Consider the following 19,532-nt stretch of genomic DNA (forward strand, 5'->3'; position numbering starts at 1 on the left):
TCCTGCCACCACTCCACAAGTCCCCTGATATTCACCTTCCGGCATTTTCATGTATTATCGCTACTGCTCAGCTCCGTGTCCAGCAGTTTGCAGCCTACAGTATTTGTCCCCTGTATGTGGTATTATTCGGTCACTATGTGGTGATATGTTGTCTGGTCTCTGTGTGGCAGTATTTGTTCTTGTACATGTTATTATGCACTACCTATGTGGTGGTAATATGTGGTCTGGTCATGGTGTTGCGGTATTTGTTCCTTGTATGTGGTGGTAATATGTGGTGTGGTCACGGTGTGGCAGTATTTGTCACCTATATGTGGTATTATTCGGTTATTATGTGGTGATAATATGTGGTCTGGTCATGGTGTGGCGCCGGTATTTGTTTCCTGTACACTAGCTCTTAATCATGACCAAAAGTGTCCTGTCAGGAATAAAAGTTTCCCATTCTTCGAATTGGTGTGGTTTCCAATGGTCAGATTTTTTCCAACAGTGGACAGTAGGGTGGAAGGTTTGAGGGGTGGAGGAGGGACTGGGGTGGAGTCTGAAAGGAGTCTCAAGGGGGGGCCAAAAATGTTGCCAGTATGGAGACCTGAAATTCCTGGAAGAAGCCCTGACTACTATAATATTGCCACCTATATAGAAAAATATAACTAAAAATGAAACAAGCATGGAATTTTATAGGAGTTTTTAGATGCTGGATTTGAATTGTCTTCTGAATTTCCCTTGCACAATCAATCCTCTCTAGGAAGGGTGAGCTGACAAATATATTTTTCTTCTACTATAATACTGCCTCCTATGTACAAGAATATAACTAGTTATTTATTCAGTCGCCATGACAGCACTAACGAGAGAGGGGATCCGCCCTTCAGGGACAGGAAACCTACAGAGATAAAAGGTCGGCACCTCTCTCCCGCATCAGTTGGTTTCCTGTCCCTGACAGGGGACCCTGCATACATACCTTTGGAAGAAAGGTGAGGATGGAAGACTGTGCCCGGGCCCGGCAAACCGGTTCAGGAGGCGGGAGCTCCCCTTCCTCGGTATTGTTCGAAGTCTTGGAGGTGCCACACCACAGAGGGCTGTGGGAGTAGGCAACAGCAGGGAAAAGCAGCCTTCAGGGGGAGTACTGACTTTGAGGTGTCCCATCGCCGCAGGAACAGGTCTGTATTTTATGGGAGGCCCTGTCTTCCAGAGCCCTGCGGCGGAGCTGGCGTCCTCTTCTAGTCGGACCCGGGGGTGTATCGCGCGTGTGGCGGCACGGTTGGCGTTCCAGTCACAGCGGGGGTGACGCATGGAACGGGCGGGCCTGGTGATTGTCGGCGGTGCATGCGCAGTTGGGTCACGGCGGTGATTATGGCGGCGCCCTGTAGAAAGTGTCGGCGAAGAGTGATGACGCGCGGTGCATGTGCAGTGGGGCCGAGGCGGTGAATATGATAATGCCCTGTAGATTGTGGCTGGCGAGGAATGATGATGCGCGGCGCATGCGCAGTGGGGCTGCGGCGGTGAATATGGCGGCGCCCTGCAGTAAACAACGTGGGAATGCGGACGCTTGGCAGTTCCTGGGTCAGGTGAAGCCATTAGGGGCGACGCGCGGCACAGCTGGTGGGGATAGTTCCGATAAGGGGGCGTGCTTGTGGGGGAAGGGCCTCCCCTATGCTTTGTACCAGGCAGTTCACTTGGATTGGCCTGCTGACTCCACCCAGGGAAGGTACCTGAGGGGGACCAGACTTTTTAAGAGATCCCTTTGGGGCTTATATGGGTTCCTTATCCTTATTGGAAAACGGAGTCTCAGGAGCATGGTGCAATTCAGCAATCTCCAGAACAGCAGTCTCGTTCCTTGGAGGAGCCCCAAGTATCGGCTATTCAGTGAAGTTCCAGTGGCAGTAGTCACCCAGGAAGGGAAAGGACCAGCCAGAATCTTAAGCCTGGTAGATCCTCAAGCCGTAAAGATGATGCACCGGCTGTGAAGGATCCCCCGCAGTCTAGGTACCACTCAATTACTTTCTAGGGATAAGTGATCTCCGAGAAAGTTCACTTGGTGATGTGCGTCTCCCCTTATGTTCCCTCTCTCCTTTTTAATCAGGGAAAGAAACGGTCCACTAAAACGAAGCATAGAGAATGTGCTGAATGTGGAGTCCCTTTACCGGACAACCACATAAAAAAAACTATGCGGACCTTGTATTCAGCATTTAATAGCGGAAGAGACGCCAGACTTTGCTACCAGCCTGAGACAGATGGTCAGGCAGGAGGTCAGAGGTTCGGTCAAATCCCTTTCTCAGGATAGAGATATTGGGGGAAGAGAACCCAGATCCCCAGTTTCATTTGAGGACAGTGACTCAGGGGAGCTAAGATCAGAGTCTCCTCATTCTTCATCATCTTCTTCAGAGACTGAGTCCGGTCATTCATGGTTTTTCAACCGGATAGACCGGCTGGTTAAGGCGGTAAATAATACCATGGGGATTGAAGAGACCCCGCCAGAGAAATCTATGCAGGATGTCATGTTTAAAGGGCTAGACCGGAAATCTCGTAGATGTTTTCCGGTGGTTGACAAGGTGAACTCCCTTATTCTACGAGAGTGGAAGAAACCTGAGAGGAAAGGTTCTCTTCCGCCGTCGTTTAAAAGGAAATACCCTTTTGAGGAGGTGGCATCCTCAGCATGGGATAAGGCCCCAATACTCGATGCTGCCATAGCCAAAGCGTCTAAGAAATCCTCTCTACCCTTTGAGGATTTGGGAACTTTAAAGGACCTGTTGGACAAGAGAGCTGATGTGTTCCTTAAAGGGGCTTGGGAAACGTCAGCGGGAGCTCTCAGGCCGTGAATTGCAGCCACATGTACAGCACGTTCTATGATGGTGTGATGGGACAGTTTAGAAGACCAACTTACAGGGCCGGCTCCAGGTTTTTGAGGGCCCCGGGCGAACGAGTCTCAGTGGGCCCCCTCCTACGCAGTATATAACGCACAGCCCTTGACGCAGTATATAACGCACAGCCCGTGCCGCAGTATATAACGCACAGCCCGTGCCGCAGTATATAACGCACAGCCCACACAGTATATAACGCACATCCCGTGCCGCAGTATATAACGCACAGCCCGTGCCGCAGTATATAACACGACACAGCCCACACAATATATAACACAGTGACACAGTCCACGCAGTATACAGCACAGTGCACGTAGTTATAGCACAGCCCCGTGACGTAGTATATAAGGCAACACCTAAAATGGGTGACATAGTGACACTGGCTGTCTGAGATCAGATTTTGCAAGTGAAATGGTCAGTGAGTCACGCAGCAGAGCAGACCCAGGCTCAGCAGCCAGGCTGCATCCCATATTCCCCCTCCCCCGCAAAGCACAGACAAGTCACTGACTCACTCACTGCTTAAGGTACCTTCACACATAACGATATTGTTAACGATATCGTTGCTATTTGTGACGTAGCAACGATATCGTTAATGAAATCGTTATGTGTGACAGCGACCAACGATCAGGCCCCTGCTGGGAGATCGTTGGTCGCTGAATAAAGTCCAGAACTTTATTTCGTCGCTGGACTCCCTGCAGACATCGCTGGATCGGCGTGTGTGACACCGATCCAGCGATGTCTTCACTGGTAACCAGGGTAAACATCGGGTAACTAAGCGCAGGGCCGCGCTTAGTAACCCGATGTTTACCCTGGTTACCATGCTAAAAGTAAAAAAAAACAAACACTAGATACTTACCTAACGCTGTCTGTCCTCCAGCGCTGTGCTCTGCACTCCTCCTGTACTGGCTGTGAGCCGGAAAGCAGAGCGGTGACGTCACCGCTGTGCTTTCCGGCTCCCAGCCAGTACAGGAGGAGAGCAGAGAAGCAGAGCGCAGCGCTGGAGGACAGACGGCTGTAGGTAAGTATCTAGTGTTTGTTTTTTTTTACTTTTAGCATGGTAACCAGGGTAAACATCGGGTTACTAAGCGCGGCCCTGCGCTTAGTTATCCGATGTTTACCCTGGTTACCGGCATCGTTGGTCGCTGGAGAGCGGTCTGTGTGACAGCTCTCCAGCGACCAAACAGCGACGCTGCAGCGATCCGGATCGTTGTCGGTATCGCTGCAGCGTCGCTTAATGTGAAGGGGCCTTTAGCCGACCCGTCCATTGGATCCCTCGTTGTGAACACAGCAGGAGAGGGTGCCGTCCGTCCTCACTGCAGCACAGCTGCTGCTCATCTTCCCCTGCTTGGCGCTACCGCTGCTGCCGGACCTGTCCTCATGTCCTGGACCTGGATGGTGGACGCTGGACGACGTGGAGCTCTCTCTGTCTTCTTGCTCTTAGGATGAGGAGCCGACCGGAAGTAACAGGCGAGATGACCCAGCGTCGCCCGGAAGTGTATTGTGTATCAATGGTGAGGGCCTTCGGAGGTGAGTATTGCTGCTATTGCAGCTGCGCAGCGCCAGGCGCTAGCGAAACAGCTCAGACAGAGCTCTGTGCCCCCTGCAGCCGAGGCGCCGCCGGGTGCCGGGCGGGGGGGGGGGGATGATGTCGGATTTGATGAGTCACTGTCACACACAGCAGAAATGTAGTGAGTCGTGTACTACGATAAATGGGCCCCCCCGTCTCGCCAGGGCCCCGGCATTTGCCCGGGTGCGCCGGGTGCTGACGCCGGCCCTGCCAACTTAAAAACAAGACTCCGAGGAATGAGATTTTATCCTCTCTTTCTATGGTTCAAGGAGCGGCAGCATACCTTTCAGATGCTTCTGCAGATTCTGTGAAGCTGGCAGCCAGATCAGCGGCCCTTTCTAATGCTGCTCGTAGAGCCATTTGCCTAAAATGTTGGCCAGGTGACATGCAGGCCAGATCAAAACTGTGCAGTATTCAGTGTGAGGGGCGCATTTGTTCGGGTCAGTTCCAGACGAACTATTGGATAAAGCAGAGGATGGTAAGAAACGTTTCCCTTACTTAGGAAGACCCTCCTACAGACGGGGTACTAATAGAAGGTGGTTTGACCGTACAAGATCTAATAGAGAAAGGTCCAGATATGACACAAATAGGAAGAAAGGTAGAGACTACATGTTCAACTCCTTTCGGGACAACAGAAAGCCACTATGACTGCCGGACCGGGTGGGAGGCAGGCTTTGGCCTTCTATCCGGCTTGGCTAAATATTTCCAGTAACCCATGGGTCCTAAACATAATTAAATCAGGACTAAAGTTTGATTTTCAGATTTCTGGTAACACCTGTACGTTCTTCACCTGCAGAACAACTGGCATTAGAGTCTGAGGTCCAGGAACTTCAACAAAAGGGTGTGTTGGTGGAAGTTCCTGAAGCACAAAGAGGTAAGGGGTTTTATTCCCCCCTGTTCCTAATTAAAAAGCCAGACGATTCCTTTCATACTATTATCAATCTTAAAGGCCTGAATAAGTTCCTATGGGTCCAATCGTTTAAACGTTTAAAAACAGCAATAAAGTTATTGTTTGGCAAGTGTTTCACAGTCGTCTTAGATCTTAAAGACGTCTATTATCATGTCCCTATACACGAAGACCACCAACAGTTTTTAAGGGTGACAGTCTCACTAGGCGGGAAAGTAAAACACTTCCAATACAGGGCCCTCCCCTTCGGTATTGCAGTTGCCCCTCGTGTTTTCACAAAGATAATGGTGGAGGTCATGGCACATCTTCATGAACAAGACATTCTAGTGGTTCCATATCTAGATGACCTATTAATCATAGGACACTCAGAATCACACTGCTCGGCCCAACTAGCAAAAGTAATTGCAGCCTTACAAAGTTTGGGATGGATTATTAATTTAAAAAAATCATGTTTACAACCCCTAACAGTACAAGAATTCCTGGGTCTCATCTTAGACTCCAGATTGCAGGAATGCCGCCTACCAGACACAAAGGTAGACAAAATTCGTCAGCAAATACTCAAGGTAGTTAAAAATCCATCAGTCACGTTAAGAGGGGCAATGTCACTGTTAGGCTCACTCACATCTTGTATCCTGGCAGTTCTTTGGGCCCAGTACCACACTAGAGTCCTGCAGTGGGATATACTGTACAATACTCGTCAGTTAGAAGGTCACCTTGATTGTACCTTTTCCTTGTCGGATGTTTCTATACAATCCTTAAGTTGGTGGTTACACACGCCAAACTTGCGGACAGGTGTTCCCTGGATAAACCAGATGTCTCGAGTGGTGACCACAGATGCCAGCCCCAGGGGATGGGGAGCACAAATGGGTGATATGTGAAGTTTGGTCACATTCCGAACAAAACCTATCCTCCAACCTTAAAGAGTTATTGGCGGTAGAACGAGCTCAGAGTTATTTCCTTATGTCCCTTGTTGTGAATTCCGCTCTTGGGCTCCCTCCGGTGGTTCTAAGTGGCACTTTTGTGAGTTCTGCTCTTGGGCTCCCTCTTGTAGTTTCTAGTGGTATGGCTGCTCCTTGGAGTTAGCTGTCATCAGCTGCCTCCACTTATCGTCCGCTATTTAAGTCTGGCTCTTTCTTCAGCCTGTGCCACTTGTCAATGCTTCCTGGCTGGATTCACATCTCTGCTTGGATTCTCCTGGTTTCCTGACCAGTTCTGCAAAGATAAGTTCTGGCTTTGCTCATTTCAGTCCACATGTTGTGGACTTATTGTTCTGTGCATTCTATATTTGTCCAGCTTGTCAGTATGGATTTTTTCTGTTAGCTGGAAGCTCTGGGAAGCAGATTTACCCTCCACACCTTTAGTCAGGTGTGGAGATTTTGTAAACTCTGTGTGGATTGTTTTGTAGTTTTTATACTGACCGCACAGTATCCTTTCCTGTCCTATCTATCAAGCTAGACTGGCCTCCTATGCTAAAATCTGATTTCATTTCTGCGTATGTTATTTTCCCCTCCTCTCACCGTCAATATTTGTGGGGGGCTATCTTTCCTTTGGGGATTTTCTCTGAGGCAAGATAGGTTTCCTGTTTCCATCTTTAGGGGAAGTTAGATCTTAGGCTGTGCCGAGGGGTCTAGGGAGCGTCAGGTACCCCCCACGGCTGTTTTTAGTTGCGCTGCTAGGTTCAGGGTTTGCGGTCAGTACAGATACCACCTCCTTCAGACCTTGTCTCATGTTGTTCCTAAACCACCAGATCATAACAGTCCTTACAGGGCCGACACGTCAGGCTATTTTTGGACAATCAGGTAACGGTAGCTTATATTAATCATCAGGGGGGAACCCGATCCAGATCTTTAATTGAAGCCGCGGGTCGTATCTTTCAGAAAGCCGAAACTCATCTACTGTTGCTCACATCTCTTCATATAAAAAGAAAACACAACATCGTGGCAGATTACCTAAGTCGCAGGAAACTCAGGCAAGGAGATTGGGTTCTCAATCAAACCGTCTTCAACCAGATCACACTTCTATGGGTGTGCCCGGATATAGACCTCTTCGCCAGCAAAGAGAACAAAAAGAGTCACCAGTTTTGCTCCCTAAACCCCAGAGACAATCCATACGCAGTGGACGCCCTCCTAATTCCATGGCGTTTCAATATAGCCTATGCCTTTCCCCCACTGAATTTGATCCCGATTGTTCTGAGGAAGATACGGGAGGACAGAGCTCGGGTAATCCTAATAGCGCCATTCTGGCCCAGGAGGCCGTGGTTTCTGTGGCTGAGGAAAATGTCTGTCTCCCAGCATTGGATTCTTCCGGAACACCCAGACCTCCTCTCCCAAGGTCCAATTTTCCATCCACGAGTGTCCAAATTACATCTGGCGGTGTGGAATTTGAAGGGACATTACTGAAAAGGAAGGGGTTTTCACAAGGGCTGATTCATACTTTACTTAAAAGCAGGAAGGTTTCCACAACGAATATTTATGTTAGAGTCTGGAAAAAAATCTTAACTGTTTCAGGAGCAGAGATTGGTCAGAAAGTCAGTATTACTAAAATTCTGGAGTTCCTGCAGAGGGGTCTGGAGATGAGGCTAGCCACTTGCACCCTTAGAGTCCATGTATCAGCTTTAGGGGCTTTATACAATTGTAATTTAGCTAACAGTTACTGGGTTGCTAGATTTATCAAAGCAGCGGCTAGGTCAAGACCCATTGTTAAGAAAAGTCTAGCCGTGTGGGACTTAAACTTGGTACTTACAGCTCTGACGGAAGCCCCCTTTCAGCCTATTGAATCAGCTGCTATAAAAGTCCTGTCCTTTAAAACAGCTCTTTTGGTTGCTCTCACATCAGCAAGGAGGGTTGGTGATCTCCAAGCCCTCTCTAGACAACCTCCATACATTCAGTTTAGAGACGATAGGGTAGTATTAAGAACTGATCCTCTTTACCTTCCAAAGGTAGCGTCAAAGTTCCACAGACTTCAGGAAATAAATCTCCCCACTTTTTGTCCTAATCCCAAAAATCAAAAAGAACTCAAACTCCATTCATTAGATGTTAAAAGATGTCTACTCAGATACATAACTTTAACAGACCCTTGGAAAAAAGATGGTTCTTTGTTCATATCCTTCCAGGGAGTCCGGAAAGGGTTTAGGGTGTCCAAAAACACCTTAGGTAGATGGATTAGGGAAGGGCTATCTTTGGCTTATTCAGCAGGTGGCCTAGAAGTCCCGGAAGGTATAAGAGCTCATTCCACTCGGGCCATGGCGACATCCTGGGCGGAAAGGTCGGAGGTGTCAATTGAGGATATATGTAAGGCGGCCTCATGGTCATCTCCGTCTACTTTCTTCAAACATTATAGATTAGATCTGGGTAGCTCCTCCGATCTCACGTTTGGTAGAAGGGTGCTGAAAGCAGTAGTCCCTCCCTAAGACTCTTTTTCTCTGTAAATCTATCATTAGTGCTGTCATGGCGACTGAATAAATACTCAAACTACTTACCGGTAGCAGTGTTTTTCAGGAGCCCACGACAGCACTCCTATATTCCCTCCCTTTATGCTGGCATGGCTTATCACCACTTGTTTATATAAATTTTTAAGTTTAATCACAGGGTGAAATGTATAAATTATTTATGTGCTACTAACCAAGGAGGTCTGTTATGGCTGGCAATCAGGCAACACAGCGTGCAGTAATCAGCGCACATACAGAGATCTGGCAATAACCCAAAACAATAGGACGAGCTCTGAGACGTGGAATCTCTGTAGACTGCAGTACCTGATCTATCCTCACACAACTGGAAGCAGCAGTGGATTGCGCCTATCAACTACCTATGCAACTCGGCACTGCCTGAGGAGCTGACTAGCCTGAAGATAGAAATACAAGCCTGACTTACCTCAGAGAAATACCCCAAAGGAATAGGCAGCCCCCACATATAATGACTGTTAGCAAGATGAAAAGACAAACGTAGGAATGAAATAGATTCAGCAAAGTGAGGCCCGATATTCTAGACAGAGCGAGGATAGCAAAGAGAACTATGCAGTCTACAAAAAACCCTAAAACGAAAACCACGCAAAGGGGCAAAAAGACCCACCGTGCCGAACTAACAGCACGGCGGTGCACCCCTTTGCTTCTCAGAGCTTCCAGCAAAAGATAATAACAAGCTGGACAGAAAAAACAGAAAACAAACTAGAAGCACTTATCTAGCAGAGCAGCAGGTCCAAGGAAAGATGCAGTAGCTCAGATCCAACACTGGAACATTGACAAGGAGCAAGGAAGACAGACTCAGGTGGAGCTAAATAGCAAGGCAGCCAACGAGCTCACCAAAACACCTGAGGGAGGAAGCCCAGAGACTGCAATACCACTTGTGACCACAGAAGTGAACTCAGCCACAGAATTCACAACAGAGGTCCTCTCATGCTCTGTAATCCAACTGATGCGGGAGAGAGGTGCCGCCCTTTTATCTCTGTAGGTTTCCTGTCCCTGAAGGGCGGATCCCCTCTCTCGTTAGTGCTGTCATGGGCTCCTGAAAAACACCACTACCGGTAAGTAGCTTGAGTATTTTTTATGGATATCACCCACGCTGGACTTCTGCTTCATACTACTTGCAGCATACTACTGCATGATCTGCACTGTGGGACTGAGAGGAGGTGAGCTGATCTGTGTTGCTTTTTTTTCTGCTATAATACTGCTCCTATGTACAAGAATATATCTAAAATAATACTGCTCCTATGTACAAGAATATAACTACTATAATACTGTTCCTATGTACAAGAATATAACTACTATAATACTGCTCCTATGTACAAGAATATAACTACTATAATACTGCTCCTATGTACAAGAATATATCTACTATAATACTGCTCCTATGTACAAGAATATAACTAATATAATACTGCCCCTATGTACAAGAATATAACTACTATAATACTGCCTGCTATGTACAAGAATATAACTACTATAATACTGCCTGCTATGTACAAGAATATAACTACTATAATACTGCTCCTATGTACAAGAATATAACTACTATAATACTGCTCCTATGTACAAGAATATAACTACTATAATACTGCTCCTATGTACAAGAATATAACTACTATAATACTGCTCCTATGTACAAGAATATAACTACTATAATACTGCTCCTATGTACAAGAATATAACTACTATAATACTGCTCCTATGTACAAGAATATAACTACTATAATACTGCTCCTATGTACAAGAATATAACTACTATAATACTGCTCCTATGTACAAGAATATATCTACTATAATACTGCTCCTATGTACAAGAATATAACTAATATAATACTGCCCCTATGTACAAGAATATAACTACTATAATACTGCCTGCTATGTACAAGAATATAACTACTATAATACTGCCCCTATGTACAAGAATATAACTACTATAATACTGCCTGCTATGTACAAGAATATAACTACTATAATACTGCTCCTATGTACAAGAATATAACTACTATAATACTGCTCCTATGTACAAGAATATAACTACTATAATACTGCTTGCTATGTACAAGAATATAACTACTATAACACTGCCTGCTATGTACAGGTCAATAATCAGAACCCACAGAAATGAAGGAAACGTGTTTGCTGTAGATGTATTTGATCCTGTGAGATGAGATGCTTCTTACCGTACACATAGGAAATTCCCACCAGTTCGAAGATTGCAATAATTACAAGGGAATATGACGCTGCATAGTTGTCGACGAGCTGCAACATGTAAATCCCGCCCTAGAAAACAGAAATGGTGAGAAGAAAGACTTAATTATTAAGATGGGGGCGGGGGGGGGGGGGGGGAGGGTATGGGCTCTTAACGACAGTTTGGACTGGTAATATGGTCGCACTGCTGGTGTGAACTGGGCTCTGTGCAGGATGGGATGAGTGAGCGACGTGGACGGCTATAGTGCATAGCAAACAGCTTGAAAGCTCACACTCGATGCCTAGGAGACCGGCCATTTCTGATGTGAGACTGCAGAAGTGGTCGGTAACCTAGGCACGAGCAGTAAGTTATGGAATTAAAAATGCATCCATTCTTGAGAACAGAGCGGGTTGTTAATAAGGGGGTAAAGTGCAAAGTCGCCTGCTTTCAGATCGTTCTCATTGACAGATCCACTGACCTGTGTGATCATCGGAAACCCCATGATGAAGAAGCCCACGCAGCACACCAAGGTGAAGAGGGGCTTGTGTGTCCGCAGATACTTGGGAAACTCATCCGCCACCGAAGTTACAATCGTTTCAATTGTTGCAAACTGAAATGCAAAATAAGGAAAGCGGGAAATAAACATCTACGTCATAGTGACCTCCCTGAGGCATTGGTGCCTCGTGCCTCAATGACTTCACTATTCTCCATATTAGAACATAGATAACAAAAAATGGAGTCTCCAGGTGGTGCCTCACATTCTGTCCACCAGGTGGCGCTCCATGACTTGTTGCCATATAGTTTTATCTATCTAATGGCTAACACAGTACAAACATATATATTTCTTGCACCTTATAGTTGTATTCCATGTGTTACTCATCCACGCTGCATATTTTCTTCAGATTAAACTCATTAAATATTATTATTGTTGCTCTTCATTTGCTCTTACCATTGTGTCCAGTCCCAGAGTTAGAAGCATAAGGAAAAATATTATTGCCCAAAATGGGGACAGAGGCAGTCTGGTCAGGGCCTCAGGATACACTACAAAAGCAATGCCAGGACCTGTGGGTAAAATTAGGAAGCGTCACTGCAGTTCTGTAGGGGGAGCAATGTGATGCACCTCGTGGGCAGGACCAGGATGCTCGGGGGTGGGGGTCACACAGACAATGGGTGTGGCTTCTTTTGTCTTATATTTATACTATGTAGCAAATCCATATTAATATTATATCTTTGTATCTTTGTACATTCTCTTACCTTGATCAGCAACTTTGTCAATGTTTACTTTTAGCTCATTTGCCATGAAGCCAATGACAGAAAAGATGACGAATCCGGCAAAAATACTCGTTGCGCTGTTGGTGAAAGTGACTATCAGAGTATCCCTGCAAGAGAGAAGAAAGTCCATAAGTTTAGTAAGTTCATTCTTATACCCCACAAGACACTAGATATGGATGAGGACAGAATGATGGGAAGTATCAGTAAAAATTAATAATCTCATTTGACCACTAGGTGTCACTGTTTCTTTAATCTGGAGGTTGATATTTCATCTTATTTTCTTAATGTTTAAGAAACTTTTCTACAGGAGCAAGAAAAATCAGTCATGAGTATAAAAGGGGAATAATAGTAGGTGAATCATCCCTGTCGCACCTACCGATACAAGTTATTGTGGAATTTATTGTAAGATGACAGAGTGATCAGCCCTCCCCAGGCCGCAGACAGGGAGAAGAAAATCTGTGTCGCTGCATCTTTCCAGACCTTCATAAAAAAGAGAAATAAAATACCGCATATGATATATATGAATTACATAGAAAGATAGATACATACAGCGCATGAAATAAGTACTGAACATGTTACCAATGTTCTAAGTAAATCTTCTTCTAAAGGTGCTATTGACATGAAATTCTCACCAGATGTCCGTAACCACCATCCAATCCACACAGGCAAAGAAATCACCATAGATGTCCATAAATTAAGTTATGTGTAATAATGAGAAATGACACATGGGAAAAGTATTGAACACATGAAGAAAGAGAGGTGCAAAAAGCCATGGAACGTCATGCCATCAGCTGAGATCTCTCAGTAACTAGAAAGCAATCCTGCCACTTAGTGACTAATAATATCAGCTGCTTCAACTGATGGACTTTAATTAGGTGTCTCATTACCAAGGTGCTGCACAAGAAACAGCTCAAAATGGGTAAAACCATTGAACTGTCTCAAGACCTTTGCAACCTTATTGTTGCAAAACATCCTGATGACATTCGTTACAGAAGAATTTCTAAACTACTGAAGGTCCCAGTGAGCAGTGTTGGGGAGTTAGTCTGGAAATGGAAAGAACATTATTTCACCATAAACCGGCCACAACCAGGTGATCCTGTAGGATTTCAGGCCCATTCGAGAGAACGGTATATGAGGTCTTCACAGTCCAAAAGTTCATCATTATGCCTCCATTATGTGTCTGTTTCAGGGGCTGATCTGGAGGTGGTTCTGGTCCATTGTCTCTTGGGCCCCTATGTGGTTGCACCAATAATATGGTGACCCCTTTATACAGGTACAGGGCAGACTGACACTGCTGGGACCGATTGCCTGGTATATAGTAAGGATTGTGCCTTTCACAGCTTTCGGATTTCTTTTCTCTTTTTTTGCCTGGGTCGTGACAGCTGTCACCTCTCTGTGTACCCTGTTCCAGACTTAATATTGCGTAATGGGACCAGTGCCGAAATATCGTCACAAAGTGTAACACCACCTCTGTATTCACGCCAGTTACTTAGCTTATCCATATGATCGGGCAGCTGAGGGGTGCACTTACTTATGGCCACGCCGCGCTGATACCGGAGCTGCGCCATCAGCAGCCTGTTCCCTTTGTGCAGGGCGGACGTCCAACACTTCTATGGATCGCTGCTCTGCCGTCCCATCGGGGGCTTTGCTGTTTGCCGCTGACATGACGGGAGAAGCGGGTGACGACAGAACGTGGAGCGATCAATGAACCAATTTAAAACTCGATGACACGAGCGTTTGTGGAGCCGTTCAGGGGCGAGCGTCAGTCCCCGGATACAGTAACGTGTCACCGTTCGTGATATATTTACGTCTCGCTGTGCTGCAGTTTTATTCTAGATTTCAATGTGACTGATGTAAATTGAATCCATGACCCCAAAGATCGTCCCACAGGGAAGCGAGAGACGTTGCTGTATTATCACCCTCATCAGCAATAAAGTGATGGCTAATGATACACTGCCATTCCAATATTCGGGAATGCTCAGGACTCTCTGGACTTTGCTGCACGACATGAGTGGCCAGGAGACCTTGTCATAGTCGATACCTGCAGCCACCACTAGGGGGAGCTCACTGCAGACACAAGTAGACATTGAGGTGTGTTTAGCTCCCTCTAGTGGTAGCTGCAGGCAGCGAGGATTATATCATTTCCACACTCACCATAGCATCTCCAAGTTTCTCCCACTTCGGAGTGATAAAGTACCAGATGCCTTCTCCCGCCCCCGGCAAAGTTACTCCTCGAATGAGCAGGATGATGAGTACCACGTAAGGAAAAGTGGCTGTAAAATACACAACCTGAATAATAAAGCAAAACCAAATTAATAGGCTACAACGAGCGCTACAGAAGCAAGAGAAGTGATACAACAGCACTGGGCCACCATCACAGAGAACAGACTGGACAGATCCTGGAGAAAAGACACAAAACCTAGAGAGACAAAGATCTTGGCACGACCCCTCCAATCGTATCACTGTGCTCTGCTTGCTCTCCACTCCGCCTAGTGGCCGATGCCTGATACTACACCTAAATTATCGCTTGTGCATTATGACTGGTGGGATTTATACAATGAATGAAAACGGTCACCTGAGATACATTGTAATTAGCTGGTCTGCTGAGGAGTGGCTGCCAGAGCATTGGATACAATGGGAGGGATACAAACTTTTTAGAATCTGGGTGAGCACCTGGAATAAAAGGGACATTACGCCAATCACAGAAATTCACAGAAAGTATATGCACAAAGCAGAGTAACACAGGAGGCACATTGTTACAGCACAGGACAAGAAGAGGCACATGAAGAAGAACTTTCTTGACACCTAGTTTGGAAACATAGATGGAAGGGTGAGGGGGTCATAAGTGCTGCCATCTCCTGGCTGCTCTGTGTATCGGCGCCCTGTGTTGTGCTTGGCTCAGACTTTGCCATTGTGTCTCTCACCCCCCTTGGATCAGTTAATGTTTCGTCTAATAATGTAACATGTGATTTTTTTCTATCTATTGAATATAACATAAATATTGTGTCTATATCCTAAGGTGATACAATGTATATATACCATATTACAAATGCACTATATGAAGATCAATCATTGTAAAATGAAGCCGTCTGCAACTTTCCAATAAACTTTGACATTTAAAGGGGTAAATCTCAGCATCCTAAATGGGGGAAAAAAATTGCAAATGTGCTTGTAAAAAAAAAAATAGCAATTTTACAATTTACATACTCTCCATTGTCAAGAATGGATTGATTTTTAATTGCATTATTTACTGCTGGTTGTCTAGGTTACGACCACCTCTGCAATCTCAGCAGTGATCTCCTAAGCAAGAAGTGCAGCGCTTACAAGCTCTTTGCTATTGAGCTTGGAAACTCTGATTTGAAGCTGTCCGGTGCTTCAGGGGTCAAAGCCGCCTGTGCTTGCAGCATGAGAGAGCGCACATTTAGGGTCTGCGGTACAGAACTTCAGCGGTCAATCCCCCCTCTGGGAAGCAGAAAGCAGGGAGACAGAGGAGCGGTGCATAGCCGAAGACTGATCATGAGAATAACCCCTTTAATTCCACCCTTTTTCTTCAGTTTCCCAGTAAATGGAAAGCTGAAAACCCGCACCAGCAGAGTTGTAAATGCAGCTTTGGATGTGACTGGAGCATAAGAAACTCAAATAGTTGCAAATGTAATATGAGTTTTCATACAAGTAGTGTGTAGATAAAATAAAGCGTCTGTCCTGTCTGTGTTCACAGCCCTCTCCTCGCCCAGTGGGTGCTGCGTGTGGGGGGGCATTGGCTGGGGTTCGGGGGGAGACGAGGACCACCTTCCTTTTAGACTAACCATGCTCTGCAGACAACAATCCAGTAACTAATTAGGCTTCAATCCAAAGCAGCCAGGAAAAACCTGAAAAATGTGCAAAGTTAATCTGTGCAGAGGAAGACACTGAAAACACGTCACGATTACCCCTGGACAGTAACACGAGCGTATAAGAAAAACGGATGACATTATTTTTTCCATCTGTATCATTATCCATATGCAATCTGTATGTCCGAACTTCTGATACAAGAGCAAATACATTTTCCTTTGTTAATAACTGCAATGTATCCATAAAAATGGCCGCAATACGGCTGATCCATACGGGATCAGATTTTTTTGCATAGAGAAAAATACCGAAAAATACAGTCATGTGAACATGTCCCAACACAAGACATGTGAACAAAGGTGGCCTTATCCCAGGTTATACCGGAGAATCCCATCCTGCAGCGGGGCGCTCCTTAACTCTTCACATACCCATATACTGCGCATAGACAAGTCATTAGACAGCAGTGCTGTTTTTACACTGAAAGGTCAAAAATAAAAATAATAGAAAAACATTTTAAAAAAAATGCTACATATTAACATGTGTTTTTTATATGCAGCATTTTTTTTCATTCAGCCATTAAAATAACTTCTATGTCTTTTTATCATGGTACAAGGGGTCTCTTTATTACCATTTTATATTCATATTTTATATTTAGAAGTTAATTTTTATTTCATTTTTTCAATGTTACAAAGTGCACTAAAATCCATATTTAAGTTGTGTCCTTCTTTCTTCGCCTTACAATCATTTTTGTAAAGCTTTGGGATGTCGGGGTCATGGTTATAAGAAATAATGGACACAGACAGAAGAGGCCCCCGTACATGAACAATATATGGGTCCTCTGCGGTCCAATCACAATGCACAGTTCCACCTGATTTGGAGGTTGTTAGTGGCCCCCTTACCTCTTGGGCCCCTCTGCAAATGCCTTCTCCTGGTCATAAGTGTAGTTTGTCCTTGTATTGACTTTTTGTTTTTTCCTCGGTATTTTTTTTTTTTTGTAGTTATTTATTTATTTAGTATCAGTTTATATTTTTATTATGTACATTGTTGCTCCTTTAAAAAAAAAAAAGGAAGCTCGCAAACCCACTTTAAGGGTCCCCACACTTGTGAGTTCTATCACTAAACAGATAGATTGCGGGTTGTTTTAAGACATTTGTCGGTCTGCAAGGGATTAAATCTCTTTGTTGTGCCCCACGCACTTGACAGATCTCATAATACTTTGCCTGTCTCATGGTGGAGACCAAGCTTTCCTAGAATCCTGAATGCAAAAAAACCTGTGTAGCCAGCACTATTCAGGAGCCTAGGACAGCTGGGTGCAAACCCAGTGGTATCTGCCATGGCAGTTATATTAATATTTTGCAAAAAGGGACATAAGAGGATGACTTGTGGCGGTACTTTGTGATACGTGAGCAGTGAGCACATGATCACAAGTATGTGATTTGCCTACATGTGGTCACATGCCGACTAGATGTGTGCAGCTTCACTCATTGTAAGAGTATTGAGAAAGTAAGGACACAGTCTAGTCAGGATGTGACCTACAGTATGCAAAACGCATACGTGCAGTCACATAACCGCCCACTCCTGATGCCCTCACCAGAGAAACCTCACAGCGTGCAGTGCGTGCCATGTGGGGATTCACAAGTCTCAGTATTTGTAAGCCACAACCAGGAGTGGGTGATAAATACAGAAGTGGTGCATATGTTTCTATTATACTTTTCCTCTAATTGTTCCACTTCTGGTTTTGTCTTACAAATACTGATGTAAAATACTGACCAAATACTGCTAGTGTGACGGCAGCCATAAACCCAGCTCTGGTGCCGGCACTCCGGAGCGGAGTGTGCAGCCGCACAGCAATATATGGAGCCGCACGCTCCGCTCCGGAGTGCCGGCACCAGAGCTGGGTTTTAACCTGCGAGACTCGGACGTATTTCTCGCAAGTGAGAAGGAGCCCTTACAAGAGGTATCGCACAGGGTGTATTGTGTGAGGCCTCCATCGCTCTACAAAGCTGAAAACCTTCTCCCATTCCTTCCATGTGAGACGCGCAGAGTCCAGGAAGCCGAGGTCTGAGGCTCTGTTTGCAATGTCCTCACACTGCATAGCCGCCTGTGCGCCTGTAAATGGAGGGGACTCTGTGGCGTTTGAAGATTCATTTTCATTCACAAATTTCTGTGTTTCTCCAAAAATAACACAAGGTCTTATATTATTTTTTGGGTAAGGGTTTATTTTCAGTGAATGTCTTCTTTTTTTTTTTTTTCCAATGAACAACAATCCTCATTTATTGATGAACAAAAAAAATCAATTTTTATTAAAATATAATCATGTCATCACATACACACTTCACATATATACACATGTACACACTCACACATGTATATACACACTGCAACTACACATGCATATACACACATTGCACATACATACACACTGCACATAGGCATGTATATACACATACTGCACAAACACACACATGTATATACACATTGCAATTACACATGAATATACACACTGCACATACACATGTATACACACAATGCACATATATACACATGTATATACACACACTGCACATACATAAATATGTATACACACTGCACAAACACATGTATATACAGACACTGCACACACATGTATACACTCACACATGAATATACACACTGCACATACACATGTATATATACACTACACAAATACATGTATATACACAGACACTGCACATAAACATGTATATACTGTGGCATAGCAACTGGTCATGTGATTAATGGGCGGTATGTATCGCAGAGGTGGGTGGCCCTGTGAGGGAAGCCTGGGTATGTTTTGCTCAAGCAGATCTACTGCTGAGGGATTTGTTTACATTGGGAAAGGCTTCCAGGTGATTGGAGAGATGGGTGGGTTCAGTCATCTACAAACCCACCCTAAGAGGCGTGTTTGAATACCTAAGATGGTTTTGTGTTGAAGGACCTGTGGTGATGTCACGCTCACCTGACAGGCCATGTGACAGGTATCTGGGTGTGGTTACACCTAGGTAAAGGAGGTGTGTGTGTAGCACATGGAGTGAGTGTGTTTGGGAGTCTGCCAGAGTGGACAGACTTCCATGTGTCCTGGCTGGACACTGCAGAGTGGCCTGTGTGTTGGACGGTTCCAAGTGGGGACAGACGTCCTGAACAGCACACCGAGTCCGAGACATATTTAGGCTGGAGAGCCTACGTACTGGACATGGCACAGCCTGTATGCCTACAGGTCTGAGAGAGAGCGGAGCTCTACTATGGACATTGAGGATTCATCTGTCTGAAGTAAGACTGTTTACCTGTTGTTCCTGTTGCTTTGTGGTTTATGGAGCAATAAACCTGTGAACTTTTAATGGAATGTGCCTCTTGAGTGTCACCCGCCGCACCTGAGTGAGTACAACCCCTACAACACGCACACACACACTGCACACATACACACGCACATACACAAACAC

At 45.3% G+C, this 19,532-nt stretch overlaps 1 protein-coding gene across 1 annotated transcript in view; it reads right to left on the reverse strand.

Annotated features, from left to right (window-relative positions):
* SLC6A5 (solute carrier family 6 member 5) overlaps positions 1-19,532 on the reverse strand; it is a 58,920-nt gene that overhangs the window by 16,968 nt on the left and 22,420 nt on the right. The window contains exons 7-12 of the mRNA XM_069738867.1: positions 14,401-14,535; positions 12,623-12,726; positions 12,229-12,353; positions 11,924-12,036; positions 11,453-11,584; positions 10,967-11,066 (exon numbers count right to left, since the gene is read on the reverse strand). Of these exons, the coding sequence (XP_069594968.1) occupies positions 10,967-11,066; positions 11,453-11,584; positions 11,924-12,036; positions 12,229-12,353; positions 12,623-12,726; positions 14,401-14,535 (709 nt within the window). The remainder of the gene's footprint in view (positions 1-10,966; positions 11,067-11,452; positions 11,585-11,923; positions 12,037-12,228; positions 12,354-12,622; positions 12,727-14,400; positions 14,536-19,532) is intronic.

This window comes from Ranitomeya imitator, chromosome 9 (assembly GCF_032444005.1).
Source record: "Ranitomeya imitator isolate aRanImi1 chromosome 9, aRanImi1.pri, whole genome shotgun sequence".
NCBI classification, from domain to species: Eukaryota; Metazoa; Chordata; class Amphibia; order Anura; family Dendrobatidae; genus Ranitomeya; species Ranitomeya imitator.